Source organism: Mauremys reevesii, linkage group 1, assembly GCF_016161935.1.
Source record: "Mauremys reevesii isolate NIE-2019 linkage group 1, ASM1616193v1, whole genome shotgun sequence".
Taxonomy (NCBI): Eukaryota; Metazoa; Chordata; order Testudines; family Geoemydidae; genus Mauremys; species Mauremys reevesii.
In genome coordinates, this window is record NC_052623.1 from 63,920,459 (window position 1) to 63,938,204 (window position 17,746).

General features: G+C 37.7%; 1 protein-coding gene across 4 annotated transcripts in view; it reads right to left on the reverse strand.

Moving 5' to 3' along the window:
• Positions 1–17,746, reverse strand: part of LRCH1 (leucine rich repeats and calponin homology domain containing 1) — a 245,730-nt gene that overhangs the window by 93,398 nt on the left and 134,586 nt on the right. For all 4 annotated transcript variants that reach the window (XM_039532872.1, XM_039532881.1, XM_039532864.1 and 1 more), the window contains exons 3-6: positions 11,606–11,732; positions 7,136–7,241; positions 4,296–4,432; positions 305–432 (exon numbers count right to left, since the gene is read on the reverse strand). In XM_039532872.1, coding sequence (XP_039388806.1) covers positions 305–432; positions 4,296–4,432; positions 7,136–7,241; positions 11,606–11,732 — 498 coding nt within the window. The remainder of the gene's footprint in view (positions 1–304; positions 433–4,295; positions 4,433–7,135; positions 7,242–11,605; positions 11,733–17,746) is intronic.

A 17,746-nucleotide genomic window follows, 5' to 3' on the forward strand; every position in this document is an offset into this window, starting at 1 on the left:
TAATCTGAGTCCATCAAAACTAGAACATCTTAATCAAATTATATGGTTATGGTGGAGGTAGTATTTAATAATCACCAAGATTACATTTAAATTATGTTATAATCATTCTGAAGTAATACAGGGGTTTCTCTGGAATAAAGATTATTAATTCAGATGAGAGTTTTATTCAAAAAGGTACAGCTGACATAAACCTACATTGAAAACTCTTGAAGTAAAAGAATAAAAAATATATTCCACTTTGTTTCCAGACTGCTAGAACTGATTTATGTGAACAAAGAATGCAGTGTTAGTCTTTTATACTTACCTCTCTTCCACAGGTTGCTGCATGTGTGGTCGTTCTATGGCATTAAGATAAAGTGAGTCTGCTGTTTTAATCTGGCACGCCTGTATGCTCAGATATTTGAATATGTGCACTTTACCCTTTATACAAATCTATTAGGATGAGAAAAAAAAACATTTATAACCATAAAGATTTAAAAATATATATTTGCTCCAAATTTGACCTTACGAATATTTACTTCCTAGAAAAATAGTAGACAGGATGTTTTCCATCAGATTATTTCATTTAAAAAAATTACAACAAAAACTGTGTGCAATCTCATTTTGCTGCTTTGGAGACGACGTTAAGAAGTAGCAATAGAGATAATGGGAATTTTACCAATGACTTCAATTGGAGCATGCCCACTGTGACCTATGTGGGTTTGGGCAAGATATGCACAACTTTGTCTTCTAGTATAAATACATTCCAAAAATAAAGCACATCCCCCTTAATATCAAGAACAACATAAGTGTGTACAGAAAGTAGAAACAAGAAGCAGCCATATCAACATATGCTTCATTATAAATCCAGGAGAAAAATACTTTCCCTCCCCAATGGAGAAAGACAAAAAAAAAATGATATTTTTTCAGTTTATAAGTAATAAATATGTTTTTATTTTAAGAAAGTAGTTAACTCCTAGGAATCCAAGTAGTCTGCCATCCATGCAGATTTCCATGTTCATCTGCCCCCTCAAGTCCTGTATTCAGTCATGTACGCATCACTCATAGTTGGATCTAGATGATCAGCGAATGAAGGATTCATGTCCTCTAGATCAGGCCTATCTGTTGTGGTCAGACTGTCTGCTGAAGACGGCTCAGTGTTGAGGTTCCCAGAACACCCCAGCAATTCTTTGTCCACAATCAGACTTCCTTTATGAGCCATAGGAACCTGCTGAGTACCTCCAAATCCTCTACTGAAGCCCTCTGAAATAGTTGTTGAGCATCCTCAATGTTTGCCCTCCTCTTTCTTCAGTGAATCTGGGCACCAATTCTCAATGAAATACAAAAGGGTGGGTTCTCACTTTTAAAAAAAAAATCAGGAAGGATAAGTTGTTTAGTTTCTTAATTATTGTGTAATGTCCCCTCCAAAAAGGAGTAATTTGGGGATTTTTCCAGTCGCATACCTACAGCTCTCTCCTTCTTCCTGGATGGGCACATCATTTTCCTTTTTTCCTGGCATCTTGTGCTTGACATGTTCATTTCCAGCTCATTTGCTTCTCCACTTTCTGGAATGCTGTCATCAGGTCACTGATATTAGATTCCACCATGTCACCCCCCTGTGTAGGTGCAGAGGGCCCTGCTAGTTCTTGCTGCCTGAACATCAAGTCACAGGGAAGCATGGGTTTGCGGAACCCAAAAATAACCTGTGACTGTTACACCAGTGAAATCTGACGTGGGGGCTGCCTCAGAGGAATATTCCCTGGCTTAAGCACAACCCGATGTTGCATTCAATCATATCTCCCAAGCTCTTCATTTTATTCCTGGAGAACATAGTGGCATGTTGTACAAGCAACTGTTCTAATCACTTCCCCTTGTTGCCTTCTACAGCTGCTTTTGTCAAGTCAACCCCTAGCTCTTTTACTGACTGGGCTGCAACACAGCACTTGATCTCTGCCCCATGGGAGGCTTTGAGACACTAGTTATCTTGGACACTGTCCCCATGGCCTGATTTTTCACTAATTGCACTTATCCACACCCTTTGGTCCAGCTCGAAAAAGAGAGTTCTGCTAAACAGCAATCCTGACCAGATATTGGTGGCTTCAAATACTCCTACAGATTCACTGCAGCTGTCCTTTATCATCAGGGGTATTACTGCATGATTAGCTGGCTTCACCAAAACTTTACCTCAGCCTTCACAGGAAGTACACAGTTCCTCTCTGTCATCCTGTAGGCAAGGTAGAGGCATCTCTAAAAAACCCCAGGTCCACATTTCCTCCTGCCAACATCCAGCAGGAGTATCTGAATGTTATCCAGGGACAAAACTCTTCTATTAATTCCCCAAGAGTTCTTGTGATGCCCTCGGATGAAATCCTCTCCCAACATAACAGCACTAGAAATACTGGTCACCACAACAAAAGTCCACTTAGTATGCAAAGACCCCCAAGTTCAGGGGCAGCAGTGTTGATTAACACTCACCAGTTTAACTCCTGCAGTACAAATTCTCTTCCCTTTCAGCACTAAGTGTTCACCATAGATCAGACTTATTTCAGATCCTGAGTTCAACAGCATTGTAGTTTTCCAGGCATCAATGTCTCCAGACACATAGTAACAGGTGTCTGTGTAGCTCCTGACTGGCCCATTCTAAGAGTTGCTGACGGTGGCCCTACTGCATCAGCAACTTCTCATTTCCCTTGGTGTGGCTTTATCTCTGTTTGGGCAATTCTGTCTCCAATGGCCTTTGCTTCTATAACACCTGCAAATGTAATCTGTCATGGGACCCACTTGGCAAACAGTCTCTCTCTTCTGATCTATGGGATGCCTGTGAATAGGTTGCACATGAGCCTCTGCCAACTATTTCGCCACTTCACTAGCAATAATTTCTTGAAGTGCAGCATCTGGTATAAGGGAACAACCTAAGGCTGCGAATTAGCAGCTAGTACCTTTAAGGGAAGCATGAATTTCTTCTTCCACATTTTTGAACTCTGCATATAATCAGGTCCATAGATATTTCCAGTATGTTATCCTTCACCAGCAGGTTATAAAGTTCTCCTCTTAAACTGTTTACAAACTGACTTTTCACACAGAATCCTCTCATGGCTTGCCAGTTCCAGATGTGGAACAGCAGATTCTGCTTCACTAGAGTCATCTCCTGGACAGGGGTATGACATAACAATCTCCTTAATGCACGCATATAACTCTGCAGGGGTTCCTCTTCCAGGTGCCTTCTGGCTTGCCATTCCTTCCAGTATTTCAAAAAGGCCAATGGCCTTTCACATAGGTTATGTAAGTGTTTGTGTAACTGTCTATAAGAACCATGATCCACATTGGGAAGTTGCTGCTGGTAAAACACTTGGCATCACTATTCAAAAATACCGCTTGGTACTGTGCTACTTCCTCATCAGTCCACTCAAAGTCTGTGAAGACTCAAAGATTCCAGTCTCATCTGCATGACCAGTAAATTTCTTCTCAGGCAAAAGTGCTTCTGCCATCTTGAAGCCACCAGTTGTAATATTTGCTTACAGAATCAGAGATTTACTGGGACACAGCAAACACCAACTTAGTACATACAGGCAGGACAGAGCTTCCGGCTAACCCCTTAGGTCATATCAACAATATAAAATACAAGGCTACAACTTAACAGTAAGATATAGCACCGACTACTGGTGGAAATGTTGTCTACATTCATTATCACAATATATTACATTTCTTCAAAGCAGGCTATATCCAAATATGGAATTTATTAGTTTCTATGTGCATCACATACAATAGGCTTACAGAAATATGTTTTAACTAGATTATTCCCTGGCCTGAACATATTAGTGTCTTGTTAATTGGTAAAATCACACCAAAGCTTCCTAAAATGTCTGCCCATTCACTTACAGTAGTTATGGAATATAGGTTTATCTTACAATTTTCCCCTCCATCATCATAAAAATATCCTGTTTATTAGCAGTAACCATTGAAGGAAGACAGGCGAATGAAATAAATTTTACCAATGTATTTATAAGGTAGCTGCAATTTAGTAGGGGGAATATTCTAGAATGACTCTGTTCAGGTGCTATGTATGCTCAAGAGCACAAGTTAGGAGCTTGAGGAGACCTACCATCTCCCATTTATTTATATTTCAGAAAAAATTCTAGCTAAAATCAATTGATTATGATCCTTAAGACCCAACAGATAGCATTGCTGGGTTTGCAATCTTGGAAAAAAACAAGATAATGAAGTTTTATACAATAATAATTAAACACAGGCTGTTCTTGATATCATCTAGCCTATTCTTATTCTAAATCACAATTTAAGTGACACACATTACTTACTTGTGCTGGTGGAGACTGCAGAGGATTGTTCTCAAGCAATAATACTTGTAACTGCAGCATCTTTCTAAAACAAATTGGAATCACGAGCACTTTATTGCAGGAAAAGTCAAACTTTACCAAGGGAAGCTCTATTAGTTCTAAAAGTAACAGAAAGGATCATAGTTATTATATTTATTTATTTTTGTCACAAAATACATGAATTAAGTATATTTGAATATGATTCTATTTGTAATTGGAGAAAGTAAGGATTCCACAGTATAATAAATTAAATTTATTTTTCTTCTAAAAACAAGTTATGAACGATCCTGTTACTTTACTTATGTATTCTGAAGACCTTATAAATTACATTCTGTTTACAATGTCCACACAGTGCTATAATCACAGCACTTGGCATTCTCAAGTATCTAGGCCAACTTGGCTGTTGGCAGCTGCTTAAAATCAAATCAAATACCTTTCATCCTGCAAAGGGAGGCATAGCTATTTAAATCTATAAATTCCATAAAAACAAGTGGTTTTGAAAATAAATTCTGTACCATATTGAGTAGAAAGAATAATCTCTAACTTCTGTTTCTAGTAATATAAACCATGGTTTCTCAGTTGGGGTACAATGTATTGTACTATTCTTTCAAATGAGTATACACAGTTTCCTAGAGTTGCTTTGTCAAAGATACCTTCTTTGGGATTGCTGATCAGGCAGAGCCAGGCAAGAAGGCTGGGTCTCTAACATAGGTCACAGCATCTCAGATTACTAAAGGATGGTCAGTATTGATGACATAAACTCTGGAAATCCTGATGGGATCTCTCCACAGGCATTGTCAGAATAAACAATGCTGCCACAATAAGGGATGGAAATTGGATTAAGTAAGAAAAATAGCTAAATATAGTCACTTTCCCCACCACATTATCAGTGTTGATATTAATTTAGGTGACTATAAAGAATCAAAGCAAAGCCAAATAGAGTAACTGTTCCCTTTTGTGGGCAGGACTACATTACTAGTGTACTCAACTTTTTCTGATGCTTTTCATTACTAATATTGAATCACTCAAACATTTAGTCCTTACTTGTCTTCAAAGAAAAATTTGTTTGAGTAAGAACTTCAAGATTTATCCCAGAAAAATAGCTGGCTTTCATAATTGCATCTTATCCCCAAAAGTCCTGTAAATTTATAAACACTATATCTAGACTCACCTCATTTTTTATGATATGTACATACCTAACGTGTACGTTAATAAGCACCACTTCCGTTTAATGTCTTATTGCTTTAATATCCCCCAAATATACACACAGTTTTATGCCAATACTGTGTATCAGTGTGTAAAAACTGACCCACAACAGTTTAATGGTACTGGTAATCAATTACCAGAAACCAAGAGGTGAGTGAATGATATAGAATTTCTTCTGGTGCATTTCCTAAGGTATCATCACTTGGACAATAGCATAATATTTAGGGCTGTTAATTAATTGCAGTTAACTCATGTGATAAACTCAAAAAAATTAATCGTGATTAATCGCACTGTAAAACAATAGAATACCAATTGAAATGTATTAAATATTTTTGGATGTTTTTCTACATTTTCAAATATATCAGTTTTGATTACAACACAGAATATAAAGTGTACAGTGCTCACTTTATATTATTTATTACATATATTTGCAATGTAAAATGATAAATAAAAATAGTATTTGTCAATTCACCTCATACAAGTAGTGTAGTGCAATCTCTTTATCATGAAAATGCAACTTACAAATTTTTTTTGGTTACATAACTCAAAAACAAAACAATGTAAAATTTTAGAGCCTACAAGTCCACTCAGTCCTACTTCTTGTTCAGCCAATTGCTAAGAGAAACAAGCTTGTTTACATTTATGGGCGATAATGCTGCCCACTTCTTAATTACAATGTCACCTGAAAGTGAGAACAGGTGTTTGCATGGCACTACTGAAGCTGTCGTTGCAAGATATTTACTTGCCAGATGTGCTAAAGACTCATATGCCTCTTCATGCTTCGGCCATTGTTCCAGAGGACATGTGTCCATACTGATGACATTAATTAAATTTCTGACTGAACTCCTTGGGGAAGAATTGTTGCTCTGTTTACCCGCATTCTGCCGTATATTTCATGTTATAGCCGTGCAAATATTTGTAATAAAAAATAACTATAAAATGATCACTGTACACTTTGTATTCTGTGTTGTAACTGAAATCAATATATTTGAAAATGTAGAAAACATCCAGAAATATTTAAATGGTATTGTATTCTATTATAGTTTAACAGCACGATTAATCGCGATTAATTTTATTAATCATTTGACAGCCCTAATAATATGCAACTTCTACTCACACTGAAGCAGTACCAATTTGATTAGGCTTCTAATGCAAGTACAATGACCTCAGGAAAAAAAAAAGTACTTTTAAGTACATCATACACTTTTCTCCAAGATTCCTAAAATATTCTAGAACTCCACAGGGCTGATACTCAGCTGCTGTAAATTGTCATAACTCCACAACAGAGCTAAAACATTTTATATCAGTGGAGGGTCTGCCTGCATAGGTCATTCATAAATAAATATTCTTCAAACCAATGATATGAATACAAGTATCAAGCCACCATGAATCATAAAGATAATTCATTTTAAAAAGACCCACATACTGCTTCTGTTTGGCAGTAAGTATTGTAGAATGCTGCTGATGCACGGTAAATCTGCCAAATTAAACAAATTTTAGCACAAGGAAATGCGAGGTTTTTAATCTTACTTATTTACATAATTAAACACATGCATATTTTCTAAGTTGTAATTAGAAAGTAATTTTAATTTTAATCTTATTTTTTTTCTTTTTACCTTGTGGTAAAACCTTGAGGTAATTTCTTCTGATATTCAGTTCTCTTAGAGATTTCAACTGGCCTATCTGCTGTGGCAAAGCTGTGATTTCATTGCAGCTGACATCCTATATTAAAAGCAATAAGGAGATGATGAACTGTCTTCCCTCAAGACAGTTGACTATTATGGGTGTGAAATTCGAAGTACTTTGTTGATCCATTAAAACATGTTTTCTAGGTTAATGAAATGTAAATTCATATAACCTGCCATGTCTTATCTTTGCACTGAAAAACTAGCCATGTGATAAGTGTCACATCACATAAAACCAAAATACAGCATTTACTTAGATTTGCTTAGTGAAGTTACACAGAGTGCCATTTGGGCTCCTTGTTCATTTTCCTAAATCTGTTTTTGATTTTTCCAGTAAATTGCTGAAGGACTTTGCAATTTGTCGGGGGGGAAGGGAGGACAGAACACTGATAGGAAATGAACAATTTTCTAAAATCAAGCGGCTCTCTTTTGATGGGACTCTAAATTAGATTACTTGCGGGGAGGTTTGGTGGAGATATATTAGAAGTTGGGTTTCAATTTAAAAAAAAATTGACTTAGGGATTTTTCCTTTTTTAAAACTAAAATCCTAGCAACACAAAAACATAACACAACTGCAGTTATTTTTACACACTAGTTTAAGAACTGAATATAGGAAGGGGCTCACAATTACCGGTAGGTATGCAATTCATACTTTAAACTCTACAGAAGGAGAAACAGTATCCTCTTACAAAAGTTACCTATTTGAAAGAGAGAGAAAGAGAACTGGCAATTCAATGTGATAGTACCAATTTAAGATGGTGGGAAACAAATCTCCTCTTTTATAAAAAACATCATTTATTTGATGGGAAATATAGAGGTTGTTAAAAGAGCATTAGGTAAAAAGTTTCAAAAGCACATAAGTGACTTAAAACCATAAGTCTCATTGAAAGGTAAAGGAATTTAGACTCCTAAATCATATAGGTGCTTTACCCTATTTTCTTGGTTAAGTGGTCCCAAGTTTACCACACCTAAAAAATATAATATATACTTTTAATCAGAGTACTCTGTGAACTCAGAATGTCTGTAAGTTCTCCAAAGCACAGGCTTCAAACACTTAAAACAGAGAGCACTCCACTAGTTAATTCACCATGACAAGTGTGCGGGCCCCACTACACTGAGTGCTGTGTGCTTTGTTCCTGTGATCAGGGAGGTTGCTGAAATTTACAAAGGTAGAAAAAGAACAATTCCTGTACATTTCAATGCCCCAATGGATAATTTATATAGTACTGAATTAGGCCCCTCATCTTGGGTTTTAACAACCTGGACCAAGATGAAGCTTCTGTTCATCTCACAATCTCTAAAAGAACAACTGCTAGAAAGTATCAGCCGTGTGTGTGTGTCTGGATGGATCAAAAAAAGCAACAAATCCCTGATTATAGGTATGAGAGAACAGGCGTTGCATGAATGTGCACTTCTTGGGTTCATAGATGACTTCTTGAGAAAAAGAAGTGGGTATTCACCCAAGAAGTCATGCTGCAGAAACGTCTGTTTAGTCTATAGCCACCACATTCTTTTGTTGCTGCAACTGCTAGAAAGTTAGATTTGTAAAGTTAAGATGCAGTACAAGATGGAGTTAATCCAACACAAGGTGTAATGGAAAGTAGGAAATGCATTAATACTAGTAATACATTTATAAAATAAATGCATTAATAATACTAATACTGTTGATGCATTAATCAAGATTCTGAAAAGCCTAAAATAAGTAATCAAGATAAATTCCTACAATCAGGGCATTTTAAAACAAGATCAAATTAACTTACAGGCTTTAGCTTATACTACCAAACACACCAGTATGTAGTCAACATGACACTGAAAAGAACGCTGAACCTTTTGCCTAAACCTGTGAGGCATTGTCATTTGACTAGACTGGTCCTGCAAGATTTCATGTGCTGTATAATAGGGAGATCAGCAAGAGTAAGGAAACACTGTATCTCCAAAAGTATGATTTACCTAGTGATTATACTTTTTTCTAAAGAGACAAGGGAATTTCTTAAGGACATTAACTCCTACTTTTACGGTTACTGTTTCAAGTGGCAAAGTTGAACAATACCCATCAGCTCAAAGATTCTGCAGTTTCCCCAAATCAGGTTTCAAATTTAGTCCTTTGAAGGGAGTTTCTCTAATACTATTCAAATATTTTATGTCAATGTCATTTCCAAATCAAGAATTTCTTCAAAGAATAATTAGTGAGAAAACTGAAGGGGGAGGGAGCTCTATTTGACAATATTGGATTGGGTATCAGAGAGATAAAAGTCTCCTTTATCAGAATCCCACTGGAGCCAAAACTTCCTTCCCTTCTCAAAACAGAGCCAGGGAATTGTTTTAGGTTTTAGACAAGGAAATTAAAAAATCCTTGTTAATGAGTGCACTGGAAACTGTCTCTTGTCCAAATTACTGTAAAGTATGGTTAATTGCATTGTTCTTAGTCCAAATATTTTTAGGGATTTACTGCCCTAATTTTTATCTAAAGACTTGAAACAAGTTCATAATTAAGCATTTACTTTTTAGAACATACAGTTTAAAAGGTAAAGTGCCCCTCTTGCAGAAAAGTTGTATGGTAAGGATGTGTCTAGAAGCATATTTCTATGTGTGTATGAATCTTTAATAAAACTGACCTTGGTTTCAGGGTGTAAGAGAATTTTTCAAGGAAGTATAATAATTTTATGGTTTTTAGTACCTGCAAGGACAAAGTCTGCTGGTGACCTTTTAAGAAATAAAACTCATCTCTTTAGTTCATAGTCACAAGATATCCAGAGATAATAGTATCTTTTATCTGACTCAACACTGCATACAACATTTTTTACTTTCTGGTTGGGTACGTATGACAAATCAAGAGCAGTGTACTCCTCCTAATTCCAGTATGTAATACATTACCCTGCTTTTGTTTTGCATCTTGGCTTCAAGGACATCTGCAGACAATTAAAATAATGTACTCCAAATGCCTTTTCAAATTTCAAAGGTTAATATTTGGTGAAGGTCAGACTTCTTCTAATAATTCCATTTTATTCTTACCAGTTGCCTCCCTGTTTGACAACATGGACAAGCTCTCTCAAATAAGACTGGAGAACAATAGTCAATTTAAGTAAATTTCTATGGCAAGTGGAATTTGGAGGTCAAATAGTGTGCAAACAAGTTAGTTCTGTTACCACTATCAAAAGCTTGAAGTTAAGAGTTCTAAATACTCAATTTTTACAGTAGCGTATAGTTGTACACTAGAGCTACCTCCAAAGTCCTGCTCTACAGCAGCATGCAGGTTGCCTCCATGCAGCTAAGCTCCTTGGCACTGAGGGATGCACATTTCCATACATAGGCCACATCTCCTCAGCAACAGAACCACAATAATGCTGTTAACAGGCATCTCTTCGTGGTCATGGAGAAGATTTACCCCTTAGGACAGGTGTAAACTACACCTCTACCCTGATATAATGCGACACGATATAACACGAATTTGGATATAACGTGGTAAAGCAGCGCTCTGGGGGGCGGGCCTGCGCACTCTGGCAGATCAATGCGTCAGTGTGTCTGGCTCCGACACGCTGCTCTGAGTGGTGTGTTTAAGGTGCCGGGCCGGGGCTGAGGAGTTGGATAAGGGCAGAGGGTCTCAGGGGGCGGTCAGGGGACAGGGAGCAGGGGGGAGCCACAGCCCGAGGGAGGGAGCTGCAGTGCAGGGGAAGAAAGTGACGGAGGAGAAAACACTAAAATATATACAGTCTTTTACAGATAACCTTTTCAAATACATTTGCAATTAAAAAAAATAAAATAAATTCTCAAGTGCCATTTAATTCCTGCCCTCCGTGCTCTCAATAACTGGCTGATTTCTTATAGCCATTACAGAAGGGGTAGGTTTTGCGGAAAGAGGACAGTGTCCATATAGATCACTTCAGAGAAGGCATTCCATGCATAATGGACAGCATGGAAATATTTGTGAGAGGAAACTAAAAGGGACTGAAAAGATGAGCATAATTTGTAAAACACAATGAGGTAAGAAAAGAAAAAAAAAAAGACAAGTTGAGAGGAGCAGAACTAGGAAGGGACTTGGAGACCAGAACAAGAAATTTGAACTCATTGCAGCAAAACAGGGAGCCAGTAGAGGGATTTGAACAGAGGAGTGATTTGATCATGCAGTGAGAATAACAAGTAGGCAAGATGATCTTTACTGATGTGTTTTATATGAACCCAAGTAGAGTGATGTGGATGACAGGGAGTCTGGAAAGGAGACAGTTACACTGTAACATTTTCCTATCTGATGCAATTAAGAAGTTCACCACATATTAAGAGGCATTGACTGTGTAACGGTGATTACTGTATCATTAGATTTTGCAGGATGTTCTTTACAAAATTGATTATACTGTAACTAGTAATAAAACAAACAAAAAACAAACATTCAAATCAGTAACATACCAGTTCCATTAACTGTTTTAGCTGACCTATCTCTTCTGGAAGGGAACCTAGCTTATTGTTACTTGCAATTAAGACTTTTAGAGGAAGACCACACAGGCAAGCTGGCAAAGAAGAAAGCTGATTTCGACTGCAACAAAAAAACCAAAAACAAACATTAAAAATACAAATTACATTCTATTGTATGCTCACTTAGAAAATCTGAGATTACAATGTGCTATTTAAAAAGTCCAGTTATTGAGATATCTTGATATATCAAGTTGCATGCACATAGAAAAAAGTAAATGAAAGTTTTGGAATAAAAAACTGCATTAAAACATCAAACATAAGCAATATTAGAAAAAAAAATCTCCATTTAGTGAGCAAAACAGCTTTATGGAATATCACCGTCCTGAAACAAAAGAATGAATTTTATCAGTTTACTCATGAATATACTGCATGAACAAAGTGACATAACTTACAACAGCTGTTTTCCTTCACAACAAATGCAGGAAACTCAATGAGGGCAGAAGCTGCAAGCATTTTTTAAAAACCTATGATTTTACTGAAGTAAGCATAAATATGAGACTTTTTTTTCCAGCTAACTGAAAGACAGGCCAACAACTGATTATAGGAAAAACACTGGCATGCCTCCGGTTCTCAAAAACACAGCTACATGTGAAGACTTCTGTCTGTGTCTGTTGCAACCCGTTTTTCCCCCAGGTATTTGGAACGCAGCACTGAAAATTCTTTACAGTCTGAAACTCTTCACATATCTCAGATTGGAAAAGCCAAATTGTTTATTCTCTTACCTGATCATTCATTTTCTGTGACATGATCTTGCAAAATAGACTATCGTGTTTTCTCCCTCTTTGGTAGCAACAATAGGAAAGATGGCAACCAACCAAATCCAACATTTATTAATGAACTTTACTATAACACATCACCACATTATATAAACACCTCACATATATTAAAGTTCCCTGTGAGTTAGGGATGTGTTATCATACTTATTTTGCAGATGGGAAAACTAAGGGACAGGAAATTAAATTACTTGCCCAAGGCCATACAGGAAGTCTGTGGCAGAGCTGGAGAGTATACTTCAAGGCTTCTGATTCCTAATCCTGTGATTAAACCACAAATCTATCATTCTCCCATCCTTGAAAAGATTCTCCTTCATTGTTCCTCCTTTGCGCATTCTTTGCTCCCCAGTTTGAGACAATCTTTATGTGAAAGAATGAAGGTTAGCCTGCACTCCTCATCCCTAACAGGAACTTCCTTTTTCTAAACCTCATACGATAATGTCCATCAGGCTGGGTTGGTGTATTAATCAACTCAGTTACACACAAAGTTAACTGTTAGTTTGTTTTTCTGTGACTTTGATCAGTATAGACAACAGTGTTCTAAACAACAGTATCTGACAGGACTCTCAGAATGCAGAAGCTAATCTGAATAGGAAGACACCAACTATGATCTTCCCTTAAAAGAGAATCCTCAAAGGAGGGCTGTCTCCAAACCTTTCTCAGCCAAATGCAGCAGTCACCAATCGGCAGGTTCGGCTGATTGCGGCTCCCACTGGCCGCGATTCACCATCCCAGGCCAATGGGGGCGGCGGGAAGGGCCGTGGGCCAAGGGATGTGCTGGCCTCAGCTTCCCGCCTCCCGCATTGGCCTGGGACGGCGAACCGCGGTCAGTGGGAGCTGCGGACTGCCAAACCTGCCAACGCGGCAGGTAAACAAACTGGCCTGGCCCACCAGGGTGCTTACCCTTGCGAGCCATGTGCCAGAGGTTGCCGACCCCTGGTGTATGCTCTGATCCTGATCAGGAAGGACACTGCTGCTGTGATTCTTATATACAATTCTTTAAGCACAATGGCATATCAGGAAGCTTCAAGGCCATCTGAATCCTTCAAAATGGATAAACAGTAAATCAACCTTTGTAAAGGCTCTGTTCCCACAGAGAAATTTTAAAAGCAACCCCCCAAAAATTTTTTTAAAAGGTCTGTGCTCATCTTAGTTTCTTTCTGGTGTATAAATATGAGCTGAAAGGGTTTGTGGTTTCTTTCTTTTTTTGCTTTAAAAATAATTGGACATCTTTGTTAAGAATTCAACAGGCCAACTTTTTCAGTTAAGGAGTGAGCAATCACAATACATTCCTGAAGTGAAAAGTTCAGGGTTCTTGGCATGAGATGATGGAAGAAGCAGAGTTACCAGCAATGCCCCTCTGCCATGTACATTGGCCAAACCAGACAGTCTCTATACAAAAGAATAAATGGACACAAATCTGACATCAGGAATCATAACATTCAAAAAACAGTAGGAGAACACTTCAACCTCTCTGGCCATTCAGTAACAGATTTAAAGGTGGCAATTTTGCAACAGAAAAGCTTCAAAAACAGACTCCAACGAGAAACTGCTGAACTTGAATTGATATGCAAACTAGATACAATCAATTTAGGCTTAAATAGAGACTGGGAATGGCTGAGCCATTACACATTGAATCTAGTTCCCCATGTTAAGTATCCTCACAGCTTCTTGTCAAACTGTCTTAAATGGGCTATTTTGATTATCACTACAAGTATTTTTTAATCCTGCTGACAACAGTTCATCTTAATTAATTAGCCTCTTAGAGTTGCTTGGACAACTCCCACCTTTTCATGTTCTCTGTATGTATATATATCTCCTCACTATATGTTCCATTCTATGCATCCGATGAAGTGGGCTGTAGCCCACGAAAGCTTATGCTCAAATACATTTGTTAGTCTCTAAGGTGCCACAAGTACTCCTGTTCTTTTTTTAGAGTTACCTAGATATCTGAACTGTTAGAAGTAATGCCTAAAAATTCTCCCAAAAAACATAGGCACAACCGGAGTAACACACCAAGCGAGGAGGGAAGGTTCCCGCCTAACAGCCTGATCCACAATGCTATGCAAGCTACCAGAAAAGTGCTAAATTAGCAGCTACGCACAGAAAACACCCAAGTCATATCATTACAACTTTTAGTTCCCACCACAGTGTTTCAGAAATTCCTTCAAACTTCCTTAATGTGAAAAAGCAGAGAATTCTGGATCCTGATGAATTTCAGACTATTGAGCAGATATAGCTGATCTGAAAACCTAACAGCAGAAGGCTACAAATTAAAACTTTTCTTGATAGTTCCTTGCAAACTTATGTCTACCGTGGGCCCCTCAAAGAAGCATTAGGTTTTTTAGGGAGGTCAAACAGAAAAGAGTTAAGTTCACCTTATGGAAGAAAGCCATTTATCAGAAAATTATTCTGGGGGTCTTTAGAACTAGAATGCCGATTTAGGATCCAAGGTGGGACAGGCTGTTTCCATAGCATTGAGAGCTAAAGAGTGAACAATGAGAACCCTTTTTCTTGTCCTTTAACCAGAAATTCTGGAAGATCTTTTGAATCTATCTTCTCCACTAAGCTTCCAAACCACATTGCAGAACAAACATTTCTCAGCAGGTAAACCCAGTTCTCATGAGTTCTGAGTTTGAGGTTTAAATATCAGTTTCAGACCCAATGGAGGCTTTTTTTTCCTATGAAGAAGTAACTAAGCAATCTAGATAAGGAGAGATGAGTAGGGGCTGCAGCATTACATAGTTGGCTGTAGCTGAATGGTTTATCAAAGGAATAAATCCAAGACTCTGGAAAAAGCATAGAAAGAAAAACAATTGGGGTAACACAAGACTGGTTTCTTTGGGACTTTTTCTTGGTGGAGAACAAAAGGAACCTTAAAAAGAACAGGAGTACTTGTACACTCAAAATATCTTACTAACAACAACAAAAAAATGATTAAGAGACTTCCCCCCCACAACTTTACAGCATCCCTTGGTACATCTCATTTTCAAATTTGTATCCAGTGCCCTTCCAGCATAAGGAGTAAGGATAGGCATCATACTGTATTGTATGTAATATATTGTGTAGTACTTCAAACTGAACAATTTTACATTATTGATCAAGGGAAAACCACTGGAATCATTTCAATTAAAACCATAAACAAGGATTTAAACCCAGTAACACTTAAGAACAAGGTTAGTGCATTAACCCAGTGAATCAACACCATTTAAAAAAATACGTTTTTTAACAAATTGTGTGGTGGGCCAGCACATTCACTAATGCATGTTCAGTTTTCATTTTAAGTAGTTGCTTTCTCTCAACCTTGACCCACCATCCATTTTAAAAAGAGCGCAGGGGAAGGGGGGGCGGAGATTTTGTTATGAAGTCCTTAATAATTGTGCCTATTATTTCTACCACATGATTTCCAAGCTCTGGCTGCTGATCTATCTAGTATCAGAGACGTAGCCGTGTTAGTCTGGATCTGTAAAAGCAGCAAGGAATCCTGTGGCACCTTATAGACTAACAGACATTTTGGAGCATGAGTTTTCGTGGGTGAATACCCACTTCGTCGTTGCATCCGACGAAGTGGGTATTCACCCACTAAAGCTCATGATCTATCTAGTGACTGATGGCATGTGGAATTACAGCCCTGGATCTGGTCCTGTATGTCACGAGTTAAATTCTCTCCCACAAATGCTCATTAATTCTCTAGCTTACATAAGTTTATTCACCCAGAATGCACATGTGCACCTGCAGTGGGTTATTGTTTAAATTTAGATATGACTATTTATTTTTAAATACTATAAAACGATAAATCAAGAGTCAATGAAGGCTGTTGTTGGAAAAAAAGATGACAAAACATGCTTTCCCAGAGTAAAAGCAGCAAGCACTCTTTTGTGGTGAACACAATGATTTTATTTCAAACTGTGGTCAATCATCATTACCTTTCCCTTAAAAGGGATATGTTATGTCTGAACATTGGCACAAATCATCTAGCATTCACTTCTTTCAGGCAGTAGGAGCCACACCCCATCTGTTCTAACCATATCTGCCCAGGAGGTCTGCAGGTGTTCAGTACTAACAAATGGCTTATGAAAAGAGGCTAGGGAAGAGGACAGCAATATAATGAATCCAGTGCTAAAAAACGAGTTATGACTAGACTGCAGTAAGGCTGCTCACTGTTCCCCATTGCACTGATTTCTATATCACATGGAAACTTGACATATTCACTGAGAAAGATCATTAGAAATAAATTTACAAAAAATTAATTCAGGAAATAACAAAGCCCTTAGAGGGAACATATTTCCTTCTTCATAGTAAAATGATTGTCCTCCTGGTGGATAGTGGGGGGTGGGGCAGGGGGATTGGCACACAGAATAAAAGGAATCACATTTAGACAGGGACACCTGGGAGGATTCAATTCCCTGTCCCTCCTCAGCTATTTTACAGATATTGGGGGAGGTTTGGAAGTTGGGAGTGACAGGAGGAGGAGACATGACTCTTAGCACTAAGTAAAAATGTTAATTTACATTGTGGTTTGGAGTTTTTTCTTGGGTAAAGTTCCTACGAGGTATGTCACAAAAATCAACAGAGTGGTTTGCTTCTCAACTCTTGGTTTTCCCACGAAGCTGAAGATTTTTCTGACCCAAAACACCTGGCTTTCTTTTCCTTACAGGTTAAAATCCTGTACCAACTACCATTAACTTTAATTTACATTCAAACCCTCTTAAAAGCTATTTTAGTCACCCTCAATATATGTCACTGTTCAAGCCTCTAAAGAATGAACAATTTATGCATGACTGTATTTTGAGAACCCAAGACAGATTTCATTTATCATTGCATTAAATGTCCCAAATTCCCACATGGATCTCTCACATTCATCTCCACAGCTTCTTTTATCCAATTCTGAATCTTGACATCTGCTCCAAAAGCTATATATTAAAATCATTATTTATGTATCTACATAGTCTTCTATCCAAAAATTTCAAGATGCTTTACAAATATTTTAGCTTCAAAAAGCCCTGTGAAGGTAGGTAAATACTTTTATCCCCTTTGTACAGGTCAGAAAACAGACATAGGTGTTAAGTGGGATGTCCAAGTTCACACAGAGAGTCTGTAGTAGCCATAATCAGAATTTAATCCTCTGCTTTAAAGCAGAAGACAATCATTCTCATGAAATCATGATGCCTAAATCCAACTGTCTCCAGAGTGTCAGTGTTCTGAAAGAATGACTATAAAAGTTTTATATCCAGATCCACATCTTAAACTGAAAGTTATACAGAAAGCAACTTTGGCTGAGATTTCTAAGCTTGATTTCAAC